This window comes from Prionailurus bengalensis, chromosome A2, assembly GCF_016509475.1.
Source record: "Prionailurus bengalensis isolate Pbe53 chromosome A2, Fcat_Pben_1.1_paternal_pri, whole genome shotgun sequence".
Taxonomy (NCBI): domain Eukaryota; kingdom Metazoa; phylum Chordata; class Mammalia; order Carnivora; family Felidae; genus Prionailurus; species Prionailurus bengalensis.
In genome coordinates, this window is record NC_057348.1 from 21,504,239 (window position 1) to 21,518,749 (window position 14,511).

General features: G+C 43.3%; 1 protein-coding gene across 4 annotated transcripts in view; it reads right to left on the bottom strand.

Moving 5' to 3' along the window:
• Positions 1-9,090, bottom strand: part of NEK4 (NIMA related kinase 4) — a 47,658-nt gene extending 38,568 nt beyond the window's left edge. For 2 of the 4 annotated variants that reach the window (XM_043587614.1, XM_043587613.1), the window contains exons 1-6: positions 8,776-9,088; positions 6,873-7,139; positions 5,506-5,703; positions 5,207-5,314; positions 3,391-3,545; positions 1,425-1,566 (exon numbers count right to left, since the gene is read on the bottom strand). In XM_043587614.1, the coding sequence (XP_043443549.1) occupies positions 1,425-1,566; positions 3,391-3,545; positions 5,207-5,314; positions 5,506-5,703; positions 6,873-7,139; positions 8,776-8,868 (963 nt within the window). In that variant the 5' untranslated portion in view covers positions 8,869-9,088. Of the gene's footprint in view, positions 1-1,424; positions 1,567-3,390; positions 3,546-5,206; positions 5,315-5,505; positions 5,704-6,872; positions 7,140-8,775 lie in introns of all 4 variants that reach the window. The other 2 variants (XM_043587612.1, XM_043587615.1) reach the window with 2 other exon arrangements.
• Positions 9,091-14,511: the final 5,421 nt, after the last annotated feature.

The following is a 14,511-nucleotide window of genomic DNA, read 5'->3' on the forward strand; positions in this document are numbered from 1 at the left end:
AACAGAGCTAAAATTATAAAACTCCTAGAAAAAAACATAGCCATATGTCATCATGAACTTGGATTTGGCACAGGATTCTTAGATAGGACACCAAAAGTACAAGCAACATAAGAAAAAAAAAAAGATAAATTGGCTTTCATCAACATTAAAAACTTTTGTGTATAACTGGACATTATCAAGAAAGTAAAAAGCCAGGGCACCTGGGTGGCTCAGTCTGTTAAGCATCTGACTCTGGATTTTGGCTCAGGTCATGATCTCACAGTTTGTGAGTTCGAGCTCCGTGTCTGGCTCTACACTGCCAGTGTGGAGCCTGCTTGGAATTCTCCCCTCCCCTCCCCTCCCTTTTCTCTCTCTCCCCCATCTCTGCCCCTCCCCTGCTCATGTTCACTCTATCTCTCTTTCAAAACAAATAAATAAACTTAAAAAAAAAAAAAAGTAAAAAAGCCAAACTATATAGCATGGGAAGAAATATTCGTAAATCATATCTCTGATAAGGAGCTAGTGTCCAGAAAATAGAAAGAACTCTTAGACCTCAACAACAAAACTACAAAAAACTCAATTAAAAAACGGGCAAAGGGCTTAACAGACATTTCTTGAGGGAACAAATACAAATGGTCAAGAAGCTTATGGGAAGGGACTCTATGTCATTGGTCATCAGGGAAATGCAAACCCAGACTACACTCAGCATTTCACATCCACTAGGATGGCTAGAATGAGAAAAGTAGAAAGTCACAGGAGCTGCTGAGGTTGTGGAGAAACCAGAACTCTTGTGGACTGCTGGTAGGAAAGTAAAATGGTGCAACCACTTTGGAGAACGGCATTGTAGTACCTCAGAAAGTAAACACAGAATTACCATATGACCCAGCAATTTCATTCCTACGTATATACGCAAAAGAACTGAGAACAGAGACTCAAAGACTTGTACCCAAATGTTCATACCAATAGCCAAAAGGTGGAAACAATTCAATACCCACCAGTGAATGACTGGATAAGCAAACTGTGGTGCACACATATAACGGAGTATCACTCAGACATAAAAACTGATGAAGTGCTGACACATGCTACCTCAAAAACATCATGCTGAGTGAAAGAAGCCAGACGCGAAAAGTCACTTATTATATGGTTCCATTTATATGAAATACTTGGAGTAGGCAAATCCATAGAGACAGAAAACACATTGGTGGTTTCCAGGGACTGGATGGAACAGGGAATGAGGATGATTACTTAATGGTCTGGGGTTTCCTTCTGGGGTGATATGAAATGTTTTGGAACTAGATAGAGATGGGGGTTGCACAACATTGTGAATGTACTAAATGCAATTAATGACTTACTTTAAAATGGTTAACTTGATGTTATGTAACTTGCTTTGAATACCTACTATTTTAATAGTTGCTAAAATACATACCCTTTAAAACGAAACATACCATTACATATGTCTTGGAGCCCTCAGAAGAGTGAGGCTGGAGGGGAAAGACTTTATGATTTGATTCAGCCTTTCCAGAAACCACTGCAGCAACAGGTTTCGATTTAGAGTCACCATTTTTAATATTATTTTTGGAGGTCTTTCTTTATGAGGAAGGAAAGAAAAAAATTATCATCAGTACAGTGAAGATTAAAGGTTTTTACATATATGGAGAAATGTGTGTATGTATTATAAGAACCATAGAACTACTCCATTTAGAGAGAATAGTCTTCCAAAAACCAGGCAGCAGCATTCTGCAAAACACCTGACCGGTACTTTTGTTTTTAATGTTTATTTATTTATTTTGAGAGACAGAGAGAGAGACAGAGAGAGAGAGAGACAGAGAGAGAGAGAGGGAGGGAGGGAGACTGTGAGCAGGGGAGGGGCAGAGAGAGAGAGAGAGAGAGAGAGAGAATCCTAAGCAAGCTCCGTGCTGCCAGCATACAGCCTGATGCAGGGGCTCAATCTCATGAAACATGAGGTCATGACCTGAGCCAAAATCCAGAGTTGGATGCTTAACCAGACTGAGCCACCCAGGCACCCTTGACCAGTACTCTTCAAAAACAATCAAGGTCATGAAAAACAAAGAAAGTGAGAAACTGTCACAGACACAAGATGACTAAGGAGACAGGAGGACTAAATGTAGTATGATATCCTGGATTGGATCCTGGCAGAAAAAGGACATTAGTAGAAAAACTAGCGAAAGCCAAATAAAGTCTGGAGTTCAGTCAACAGTAAGGCACTGATGCCATTTATGGTATGTCAATGTTTACAACAGGAGAAACTGGGTGACGGGTATACATAAACTCTCTGTGCTCTCTCTGCAACTTGTCTGTAAATACAAGACTATTCCAAAATAAAAAATCTATGAGAAATTACCTTATGTACAGAAGAACCGGCATAATTTTCAAGTTTCATATGTTTGTGATTAAATCACAACTGCTTTGCCAAGTTTCAGAGTATGCTCAGCCTGGACTTGCAGAATAAAAGTGTAGAGGATTAATATCCCCAACTCTTTTAGTGTGACATTTCTACAACTGAGCTAACTAATAACCCTTTGGAGAATTCAATGGGAGGGTGAGACCAGTGCTGTGGAAGGCCAAAGGTCTGTTTGATGCCAAATTATAGACAATGTAAATAAAAAGATGGTCTTTCTTTATCCCCTGGGGCCTCTCTAGTATTGCTCTCAAATCTAACATGTCACAAGACACAGATCACGAAGCTCTTGTCCAGCCCTAACTCTTAGATCCTGAAACAGCTGTTTAGTGAAGGTAACACCTGCCAAAGAAACTTTTCTCTTGAGAAATTTATATGAGTGAAGAGGGAAACTTACAAAAGCTCTCAAATTTGAGTGCTCATTCTTAAACATGACTATTATCTTACATGGCACATAATGTAAGAGGCTTCTTAGACAATCTCACTTTCATATGGTTTCTAAAATATATATTCTTTTGAAAGAATTGTAATTGATAGGTCTTGGAATCCTCTGAGGAATTTAAAGTCATTCTCTAAATGGTTCCTTATATTTCTGATTTTAGCAATTAAGTAAACCTCAACACATGCCATAATCACACAATTTTCCTTCATGTTTAAAAACAAAAAATCACCGGGGCACCTGGGTGGCTCAGCCCATGAAGCATCTGACTCTTGATTTCGGCTCAGGTCATGATCTCGAGGTTTGTGAGTTCAAGCCCCTCGTCAGGCTCTCTGCTGACAGTACAGATTCTCTCTCCCCCTCTCTCTCTGCCCTCACCGGCTCGTTCACATGCACTCTCTCACTCTCACTCTCTCAAAATAAATAAATAAACTTAAGAAAATAATAAATAAAAATTTAAAAATCACCATAAATTCTAACATACGAAAATTATACAAGCTACCTTCTTTTACTCCGTCTATCTAGCCACCTATTTGCAAGGGAAGTATCTTACGCCTTTGTGGCCTCCAAAAACAAAGAGATTTGGCGCTTTATGTAAGGCTGCCTCAGGATGCTCCTCACAGAGGGTCTTTCTTCAGGCCTTTTGCTCAGCATTGTTCTTATTAGTTCTGCTAGTTCTGGACTATAGTCTTTCGGCATCGGTGGCAGCTACAAAGAGAAATGATATCACAATTACTACTACGATCTTGTGAAGCAAAGTCTGAAAGAAAAGGTAGAGGTTTCCCAATATTATTGGAAAAAATTACCCACAGGAGCATCCGACTTCAGCTCAAGTCACGAACTCACGGTTTGTGAGTTCGAGCCCCACATACAGCTCTCTGCTGTCAGCACAGAGCCACTTTGGATTCTCTGTCCCCACTTTCTCTCTGCCCCTCCCCTACTCATTCATTTTTTTTCTCTCTCTCTCTCTCAAAACTAAACATTAAAAATAAATAAATAAAAATAAAAGTACCTGTGTGTGTATGTGCACGCCTAATAAAGACATGTATGTTTTCATATAGACAGGAAAATGCTAGGAAGGCTTCACACACAAGTGTTAGTAATGGTTATCTCCAGAGGATAGATGAGAATTGAAATAAATAAATATTTATTTAAATATAAAAATATTTAAAATTATTTAAAATTATTAATTAAATAAATAATTAAATTATTATTCAAAATTTAAAATTACAATTATTAAAATCGTGTGTTTTCAATATTTAAAATCATTTAAAATTATTTATTAAAATTATTTAAATTATTATTTAAATATTTTTAAATAATATTTAAAATTATTATTTAATAATAAAATTATTTAAAATTATTTAAATTAAAATATTTAAAATTATAAATAAAATTATAATTTTATTTATAAAATAAAATTATTTATTATTTATTAATTTAAATAAATTAAAATTATTTATTTATTCAATATTTAAAATTATTTAATTGGCATAATATTAAAATCAGTGAGTGGGTTATAGCTTTAAAACTTAAGGGTGGGTACAGATGCCTCACACTAGAGAGGACAACCAGACTTACAGAACTAACATAGAAAGTTGGCCACTCTGGTGTCTATGTTACACACATTGCTTTCTGCAGTTCTTAACTGCTTACTTGTGATTGCGATAATCATCAAAGGAGCAACATGTTCAATGAGTAGACTCACTTTATTTTTATTTATTATTATTTTACATTGTTGCAAAGTGTCCTTCAACCACCAGCTACTGAGCAAGCTGGGAATAGAATGGGTACTTCTTGCCCAGAGTAGACTCATTTTAGGTGGGACTCATTTAACCCAAACTACTTATAAGATGCTACCAATATTCCCTCAGGGCACCTGCACATTTTGTGGTTATAAGGTAGAGGTTTTCAAAAAGCCAACTCTTCAGAACAATTAAGCCACCTTCACAAATTAATATTAAAAAATATTAATCCCCTCTGTTTCTTTTTTTTAAATATATATATTTTAGAGAGAGAGAGAGAGAGACAAAGTGTGAGTGGGGAAGGGGCAGACAGAGAGGGCAACAAAGAAGCCAAAGCAGGCTCCAGGCCCTGATCTGTCAGCACAGAGCCCAATGTGGGGCTTGAACTCATGAGCCATACGATCATGACCTGAGTCGAAGTCGGACACTCAACTGACTGAGCCACCCAGGCGCCCCTAATCCTGTCTGTTTCTAGTTCAACCTTCCCCATAGAAGGGACCTACCATTCTTACCTATCCAACTGACATCAATGATTACTCATTTTTGCCAATAGCTACTTACAAAGGTGCATTAAAGTAACTTTGCTCCAAATATTAAAACAATTAGTTCCAGAATATTCTTTACCTTTCCTTCAATAATCCGATAAACTAAAGAATTCATGTCTTTTGCATTGAAAGCATGCTTCAGGGTGGCCATTTCATAAACACAGCATCCCAGAGCCCAAACATCAGACTAGAAAAGAAAAACAGTAAACAGTTAAATGTCAGAATGCCTTACTTACATTTTACCTCTTAAAAAAACAAAAACAAAACCAGACATTTTCCTTGAGCCAATTCACAGATAATTCTTCTATCTGATGAGTTCTGAAGTTACGAATACTGTCCTAGAGACAAGGTGAACTGGCATATGCAGCCCAATCCTACCTTATAGTTGTAGGGTTTGTTCGAAAACAGTTCAGGGCTCATGTAATAAGGTGTGCCGATAAGAGTGCTGGCCATGTCACAGTGGTTCTCTAACACCCGGGCAATTCCCAAATCACCCACTTTGATGATGTTTGTTCTTGTCAGGAAGACATTTTGAGTTTTCAGATCTCGGTGAAGGATGTGTTTTTCATGTAAATACTGAGGACAGAAATAAAACTTCATTAAATATTAATATGCTGACCTACTTACTTATTCCTGTCTTCTTACATACCAGCAACAATTGCATGAGTTAAATAATCTCAGTTATCTACATAACAAAACACTATTGTTTTACAAAATCTCTAAACAAAAAGTCTGATTCACAACTTTCCAAAGCAAGGAATTAAGTTCCATGCATAGTGTGCCCAATAATCTTCAAAATTGTTCCCGGTGCCTTGACAATGTTACCATTTAGCATTAAATGGTTCCAGTTAAAATACACTTACAAATTCCCACTGAAGGTAGAAAGACAACTTGTACAGAGTCAGATACACATTCCCTCACACTCATGAAATCTTCAGCTTAATAACATTTTCAAATATAACCAGATAACTCTTATTTAGAGAGAGTACCTTAGAATTTAAACAAGGTCAATCATTTCTGGACAAGTCTGCTCAGCTCCAGAGTAGTATTTCATAAACAGTCTCACTTTTGACTATGCATATATTCAAACACAAACATATCTTGCATTTCTACTCACTCTGCCACAGCAGGGTTAAAGCCCAAATCCCCACAGTTTCGGCATATTAATTAACCCAACCACCTTGCGGTATGACATAGCTGACCAGCTGGTAACAGAAACGGTCATTCTTTGCTCTTTGTCGACTCGGGGCCCTTAAAATTGATTTTGCTATAAATATTAAGTGAATAGAGAACTGGCATCCCCCGCAAACCAAAATCCATGTCTACCTCAACATAGACATCATTTATTCAGAAACACTCGAATGCTATGGTGAGAGGGACTGGGTCCACCTCATAAATGGATTTTTTTTTTTTTTTAAATTTTTTTTTTCAACGTTTATTTATTTTTGGGACAGAGAGAGACAGAGCATGAACGGGGGAGGGGCAGAGAGAGAGGGAGACACAGAATCGGAAACAGGCTCCAGGCTCTGAGCCATCAGCCCAGAGCCTGACGCGGGGCTCGAACTCACAGACCGCGAGATCGTGACCTGGCTGAAGTCAGACGCCTAACTGACTGCGCCACCCAGGCACCCCTGGATTTTTTTTTTTAAATACATTTTTTTTTTTCATGAAGCATTTTCCTAAAATCCACCTGCCCTCCGCCTGTCACCTTGGAGCAAATGGAATGCTGGGAGTCTGGACAGTACCTGCAGAGCCATGGCGATCTGAACAAACCACTCCACCACCTGACTCTCAGGCAGAAGCCGCCCCTTCTGTTCTTTGAGCTTTCGGTACAGATCACCTCCTTCGCAGAAGCCCATGACGATGTACAGCAGACCGTCCCCTCCCTCCCATGACTCCTTGTAGGTGACAATGTTAGGGTGCTTCAACTGAGACAGGAGCTGAGCTTCCTGTTCAGCAGCGCGCCGCTCTCGGCTAGAGGCGTTTCGGAGGTTCAGCTTTTTGATGACATACTACAGAGAAAACATATGATTTTACAGTGTGCATATAAGCATACAGTTTTATAGGTTTAAGAGTATTTAAGGGTTCTCCTGAATGTCCTCAAAACCAACCTCCCGGAGCCTATCAGATAACCTATTCATTTTGTTATTCACAAAGCGCAAAATTGGGAAAAAGATTTGCTATCACTTACTAATACTTTCAACAGGTTGGACTTATAGCAGACTGGAGGGTCACAAAAAATTTATACTTCCCATCTGCATTTTATAATTTCATTAATGGATAAAAGAGGAGTCCATGTGAACATACAACTGGATCAATCGTAAAATCCGTGAGATTCCTTAACCTCTAAGTTTCCCCTACAAAAGTATATAATATATGGCTTGAAAATACAGCTGCAGACAGAATGGGTCCACAGATTGCATTAGATAATCAAAGGGATCCATGGCCTAATAAGGTTAAAAATCACTGATTCTCAACATTAAAAATTATTCCCATCAAAAAAAAAAAAAATCAGGATCCTCTGACACCTAATACATTGCCCTTGACCAACTCATTATTCAACAAACACATATATAAATGTGCTTTGTAAAACATTAACTGCTGCTCACATGTGAGGGGCTATTATTACAACCAATACCCCATTCTCCACTCAAAAAAAAATCCAATGACCTCCCCCACCTCCCCGATTTCTGAACAAATCTCTTATGCCTGAACTTGTGTTCCAGGCAGAGCTACCAGCACCTGACACCAGGCAGAATAGTCTAGAGGGCCTTATACTTGAAGGGACATCTCCTTTCAGCTTGCCTGGGGCACTGTCCCTATCCTGGTGTCATTATTAATAGCACCTCCCTTTAGTTTCAGAACTGTCCCAGTTTGTATGATACATTATATGGTCACCCTACTTATAAACCACTTTAAAGAACTGGCTCATTATCCTGAGGGTCAGGGGATAAAGTGCTTTAAAGAAAGGAGTGGCAACATTAGTGTTAAGTTTTAGAAGGATCACGGAGATGGCAATGAAAATGATGGGTTCAAGAGTAAGCCATGTGGCAGGGAGGACCAGTGGAGGCCATGGCCACAACTCAGCTAAAGATAATGATGTCCTGGAATGGGGGAGGTGGGGGGTACCACTGGATAGAGAACAGGCCTGCTGGCTTAGTGGGCAGGTGAATGGTGGCGGTGGTGTGTGTCAAGAATGACTTCCGGGTATGGCCAGCTTGGGCAACTGGATGGCAAGTGGTACTACTCACTAAAATGGGGACCGTGAAAGGTTTGGCGGGAAAGTGATGAACTGAGTTTTAAGCGAGTCCAGTAGTCTCCAGGTCAGATGTATGGGGCCCTTCGTCCAAAGAGTAATCCTTGCCAGGCGCTGTATGAGATTCTAGGAATGAATGATCTCACGGAATTGTCAGAGTGGAGAGGGTGTGTAGATCAAGCACAACAATTAACACTATAAAGAACTACAGGCAGTTTGGGGCGCATATGACAGTACGGCCTGGCCTACTCTTGGTGGTATGGGGAGGTTTCGCTTAAGAAGGGACATCCCAAGTGAGTCTCCTTTAGACCTCTCCGCGCCTAGCCTTTGAACAGCGGCCTCGGCATACCGCTGCCTGCCCTCCACCCCTGCCGGGCCCCAACCCCGCCGACCTGCCTGCCGTCCCGCCGGTGCCTCACGAGCGTCACCTCCCCGTAGCTGCCCCTGCCCACGACCCGCAGGTAGCAGTAGGCGGCCAGGGGCATGTTCCCGGCGCCGGCCCAAAGCTGGGATGCGGCGGCAGCGGCGGCCAGGGTAGCGGGCCGCGGCGGGAGACCCCGCTCATGCCCGAGATGCCGCGGTACTGGAGGCTGCGGAGACTGCCGGGCCCCGATGCGAGTACGGAAGCCGGGCCCACAGCGACGCCGCTGCCATAGCGATCCCAGCCAACGCAGCACCGCGCACGCTCCGGCGGCCCGGAAACATCCACCACAGAGCCGAAGCGCCAGGCAGCCAGAGCGGTTCCGCTATCCGGGAGGACCGCCATAGAGCCCAGGCTCAGGACGGCCAGAGCGACTCCTCTGGTCCTTGCGCGCGGACCTTGTGCTTCGGTTCCACCGCCGGGAACTTCCGGGTGCGAGCAACAATAAAAGCAGGGAAGTTTCTACCTACGTGATCTAAGTGCTTTGAAAGTATTGGTCCTTCTTTCTACAAATAATTTATCGACCGCCTACCGTGTGCCAGGCCGACAAAGTCCCTGCCCTCCTGAGATTCCCATTCTAATCGAGGATGACAGACTAGATTCTACAACTAACATTTGTTACGTTTGCTTTATCACACAATGGTTCAGGTATGCATCTAGCCATACATCTTATTTTTATGCATTTCAAAAGAAATTGAGGAGACCAGTACATTTCCCCCTAAACACTTAAGCTTGTACATTAAGAAATGCAAAGAACTCTCATAACCATCCAAGCCACTGCACTGTGATTTGGCCAAATTCTGGCATGGTTTTTTTTTTTTTTTTTTTTTTTTTTTTTAATTTTTTTTTCAACGTTTATTTATTTTTGGGACAGAGAGAGACAGAGCATGAACGGGGGAGGGGCAGAGAGAGAGGGAGACACAGAGTCGGAAACAGGCTCCAGGCTCTGAGCCATCAGCCCAGAGCCCGACGCGGGGCTCGAACTCACAGACCGCGAGATCGTGACCTGGCTGAAGTCGGACGCTTAACCGACTGCGCCACCCAGGCGCCCCTCTGGCATGGTTTTTAACAGCTTGAGGTAGTGTCTGTAGGAGGACCCTCCTTAAAAGGCCCGTGTGTGAAAGTTCAAAGCTGCCAAAAGAATTTATCTTTTGACCCAGCGGACACCTCCCTTCCCTTTCCTAGAGCATTTACCTAAAAGAGTTTACAATTGTGAATCTTTCCTATGTCCCTGTTAGATAGACACATGGGTATCTCCCGCAACCAAGAGCACCTTTCTCAAGGACCTATACTCCACCCCTTTGAAGTGTAAGGTTTGCCTACATCCAAGAACCAGTTTTTGCCCAGTTGGAGGCAATATCGCCCCTGTTGAGAATGGGTAATGTTAACAGAAATTCAACCCAGCAAATTTGAAGATCGAATTGACTCTATTAAGCAATTCGTGAATCAGGCAGCATCCTATATGGCAAGTAGAGAGATGCTCTAAGGAGTTGTTCAAAAGGGAAGGTTTTTACTCAAACTAAGGCAGCGCAAGGAAGTTATCTGAAAGAAAGGATTGTTTCAGGTCAGGACATAATTTTTTGTGAGGAAGGGAGTGGTGGGGTTTTTAATTATACAGATTATCTCACTTAGTGCTGATCAGGAAATTTCAGATTGACGGATAGAAGGTCACATTCTTGGGTTTGGTTGAAACTGTAATTAATTCTCGGTTTGCTCTTGGGGGCAGTGGAAGGGGCAAATGACTCCATCTGAGGCTTGTTGTCTCTTTTTTAATAATACTATTACCCCCAGAAAGTTAATTTATTATTTTCCCCAGTTAATCCCCACTTCCCCATTAGAGCCAAGTACATTAGCTCCTTTAATCCTTATATCAACCCTATGAGGCTGATACTTTTATCATCTTCATTTTACAGTTAAGGAAATTGAATCTCTGGGAAATTAAGAAACTCATGCTAATGGAGAGAATAAAATGGAGTCAGCATTGCTAAGAGGATTATTTAAAATTGGGGCACCTGGCTGGCTCAGTTGGAAGAGCATGCAGCTGTTCATCTTGGGGTCATAGGTTGGTGCCCCACACTGGGTGTAGATATTACTTAAATAAATTTTTAAAAAATAACTTAAACATTTTTTTAATAAATAAATAAATAAATAAATAAATAAATAAATAAAGGAACCAGGAGGAAATAAAAAAGGAACCAGGAATTAAAAAAATGGAACCAGGAGGATGTTGAGGATGTGGAGCCTATACATGTCTTCTGTCTCAAATTCTTGGAATTTTTGCTGAATTCAGCTAAAAGCCAAGGCAGCTGCTACATGTGAAAATGGATATAAATGGACTTTCTGCCTAACACTAGCCCTAGCAAGCAATCACATATATGTTACTGTAACTATAGCTATACGCGTACAAGTTACATTTTGTTAAAAACAACTATGTATGTAAATCCTCTCTTCCTTCTTTAAAAACTCTTAATTCCTTTGTCTCTCCAGAGCATGCTTTCAATTTCAATCGAATCTCTGTCTCCTGGATTGCAATCCGTACAACCCCAAATAAACACACATATTTTATTTTGTAGCTTGCAACTTTCTCTTTCATTGGTCTATACTCACAACAACAGGCTGATGGCTTGCTCGCTCCTAAAATGCCTGTAGTTACTTGGTCACACCTGCCCTTGAGAAAGCTTCCTGAAAAATGCCTCGGATTCCCTAGATGCCTTTCTTAGTCTTCTTCCATCCATCTTCCCCTTTGCCCCTCTGGTGAATCCTCTCCTTTCTTGGTTTCTAGAACTTTCCTGGTTCTCCTGTCTACTCTTGTTCTCTTTTGACTTCTCATGATCCCCTCAGGTTTGAGGCTCCCCCAGGGTTCTCTACTCTTCTCTCTGCCTTTTACCTTCTCCAACTTGCTCTTCATCAAATCTATCATTCACTCTACAGACATTTAGTATGAGCCTTCATGGTGCAAGACTAGTGCCCTGCCCTGGAGGCACGAAGGGAACAAGACAGACAAAGCCCTGCCCCTGTGGGACTTAGGGTTGAAGAGAGAGATACTTGCCAACTGAGGTCAGTGCCATACTGAAAGGTCACCAGGCCCAGGCTGCCCATCCAGGGGAGGTTGTCCTAAGCAATCATTGCTTGAACTGAAGTTTGAAGGAAAAAAATTTTCAGGCAAAGGGAGCGCCATATGCTAAGGTCCAGTGGACTTATTTTGTGACTTCACCTCCTTGCTGCAGTGGGAACTCTCTGAGCATTGGGCCAGCCCTGCCTGCTTCGAGACTCCAAACCCAGCAGTTGGCGTGGGGACGGCACACAGTAGATATGAGTGGATGAAATGGGGGCTGATGAATGAACAAGTGAAAAAGCACCTGCCTACACAGTCTGGGAAAAAGTCTCTATGATTGAAGCTGAAAGACCCTGGGGGCCCATGGCTGGGTGAGATGGAGGGGTCAGCAGGGGCCAGGCCACTCAGGACACAGAAGTGTATACGATGAGGACAGGTCTCAAGCAGATCCACATTTTTAAATGATGACTCTACTTGCTGCCAGAGAGTAGACTGTAGGAGTAGAGTGGAAATGGGGGGGGGGGGGCAGCCATGTAGGTGAGAGATGAGGGTGGCTTGGACTCGGTGGTGACTGGGGACTTAGAAGTAAATGGTTTAGAAAGATAGAGAGTCTGAGGTGAGGATGAGGGGTGGGGAGTCTAGGGAAGGAAGCCAGCCAGAATACCACCCAGCTCTCTGGCTTGGATGCCTGGATGGATGGCGGTGGCCTTCACTGGGGTGGACAACAAGAGAGGAAGACCAGGCTTGGTGGTGGAATACAGGAGGGGGAAAGAAAGTCATGAGTTCAGTTGGGATATATCAGGTGGAGGGGCTCTGAGCAAATCAGGCAGGCAGTTGGCTGTGTGGGTGGAGCTCAGAGCAGGTCTGAGGTGTCCTGTGTCCTATGTGTCATCCCTTTGCACCAGCAGCACAAACCCCCTCTCAAGCCCCCAGGCTCAATCCTCAGCAACCTCACCTGCTTTCCGTCCACCCATCTCCCACCTCCCACATCCACAGGGTGAGTCAACCTATCCTCTTCTTCTGTAACATGGGGAGAATCACAGCATCCATCATCCTCGGTACATGAGATAGGACACAAATGCTGAGAAGCGGGCCAGGTGCTAGTCGCTGTTCTCCTTCCCTTCTGGCCACATAAATGTATTTCTCAAACCTTCTAGGGACCAAGCTTGGTGCTGGTCATCTCCCAACAGTCCAGTCTTGATCTCACCACACCCCTGTGTAGAATATCTGTGGGGTTTTCCAAAAAGACTAGCCACTTCCAGGCCAGGCTGGTCCCAAACCACTTCTCAGCCTCCTTCCCTGCCCTCTTCATCAGGTCCTGCTTCCATCGGGTAGACAACTGCACCTCTCCCAAGCACGCGTCACACCTACCCATCTACTTTCCCTCCCTCTCTTTTCTCCTTCCCCTGCCCAAGAGCTGCCCTGCTTCCCAGGCACCTCCTCTAGGAGCCTTCCCCGAAGCCTATGGGAGTGAGCTGCACCACTTCCAGATCACTCCAGCCCCTTCGTGCTCCTCTTAGGTTCTGACACTCGCTGGGCTTCCTTTGAGTCATCAGGCTCCTTTTCCCAACACATCAGCTCACTGAACACCTCGAGGCACTTGAGTTCATCACTGTGGCGTGCTGGTGCCTGGCACCGTGCCCAACCCACCGTGGGGCTCGTTTGATACAGGTGCAGGAAGTCAACACAGCCTCCAATGCAGTTTCATGTTGATCCACCTCATCTCCCACAAAGGCCAGAAAACAGGCCAGAAGGTCATTCTGGCCTGGGGATGATAAGCCTTTTCCCAGAATATGCTCTATGAGACAAAGTCCGAGACAAGCAAACAGAGATCAAAGTGGCCTCTGGGCCCCCTCACCTTATCAGGGTCATAGCAGCCAGCACATCCCACCCAGGGCCATGGAGTGGATTGACCGGGGCCACATCTACCTTGCGTGCTGTGGCTTGTGGGAGACACCGAGGGTTTGGGCATAAAAATTAAGAAATTGAAGGTCCAGGGGCGCCTGGGTGGGTCAGTCAGTTGAACGTCTGGCTTGGGCTCAGGTCATGATCTCACAGTTCGTGGGTTCGAGCCCCACATCGGGCTCTGTGCTGACAGCTCAGAGCCTGGAGCCTATTTCAAATTCTGTGTCTCCCTCTCTCTCTCTGCTCCTCCCCTGCTGCTCGTGCTCTGTCTCTCTCTCTCTCTCTCTCTCAAAAATAAATAAGCAGTAAAAAAAAAAAAAAAAAAAAAAAAAAGAAAGAAATTGAAGGTCCAAAGCTGTCCCTGGGGTTTTCAACTCTACTTCTCCTTTCTTCCTAATAATGCAGAGGGCATTTCTGTCATTATGTGATAGTCTCGGGCTTTGGAGTCTGAAAGATCTGGGTTTGAATACCTGTCTGTCGCCTGCTGCAGGACCAATGTCCCGGGGGCAGGGCCACCATGAGGATAAAATAAGAGGATAAAAGGCTCAGATCAAAAGGCATACTCAGTCCTCCATCATGAACACATAGTATTTACCTTCATCTCCCCTCACCTGCCAGGGGGAGGAACGGTGAGGCTTCCTTCTGCTCCTCTTTCCAAATCTGGACGAGAAGGTCCAGAGGAATGAAGCAACTGTCCTAAAGCATGGGCCCCCCACTACACATCCCCAGGACTGCCCAGCTTGCCTC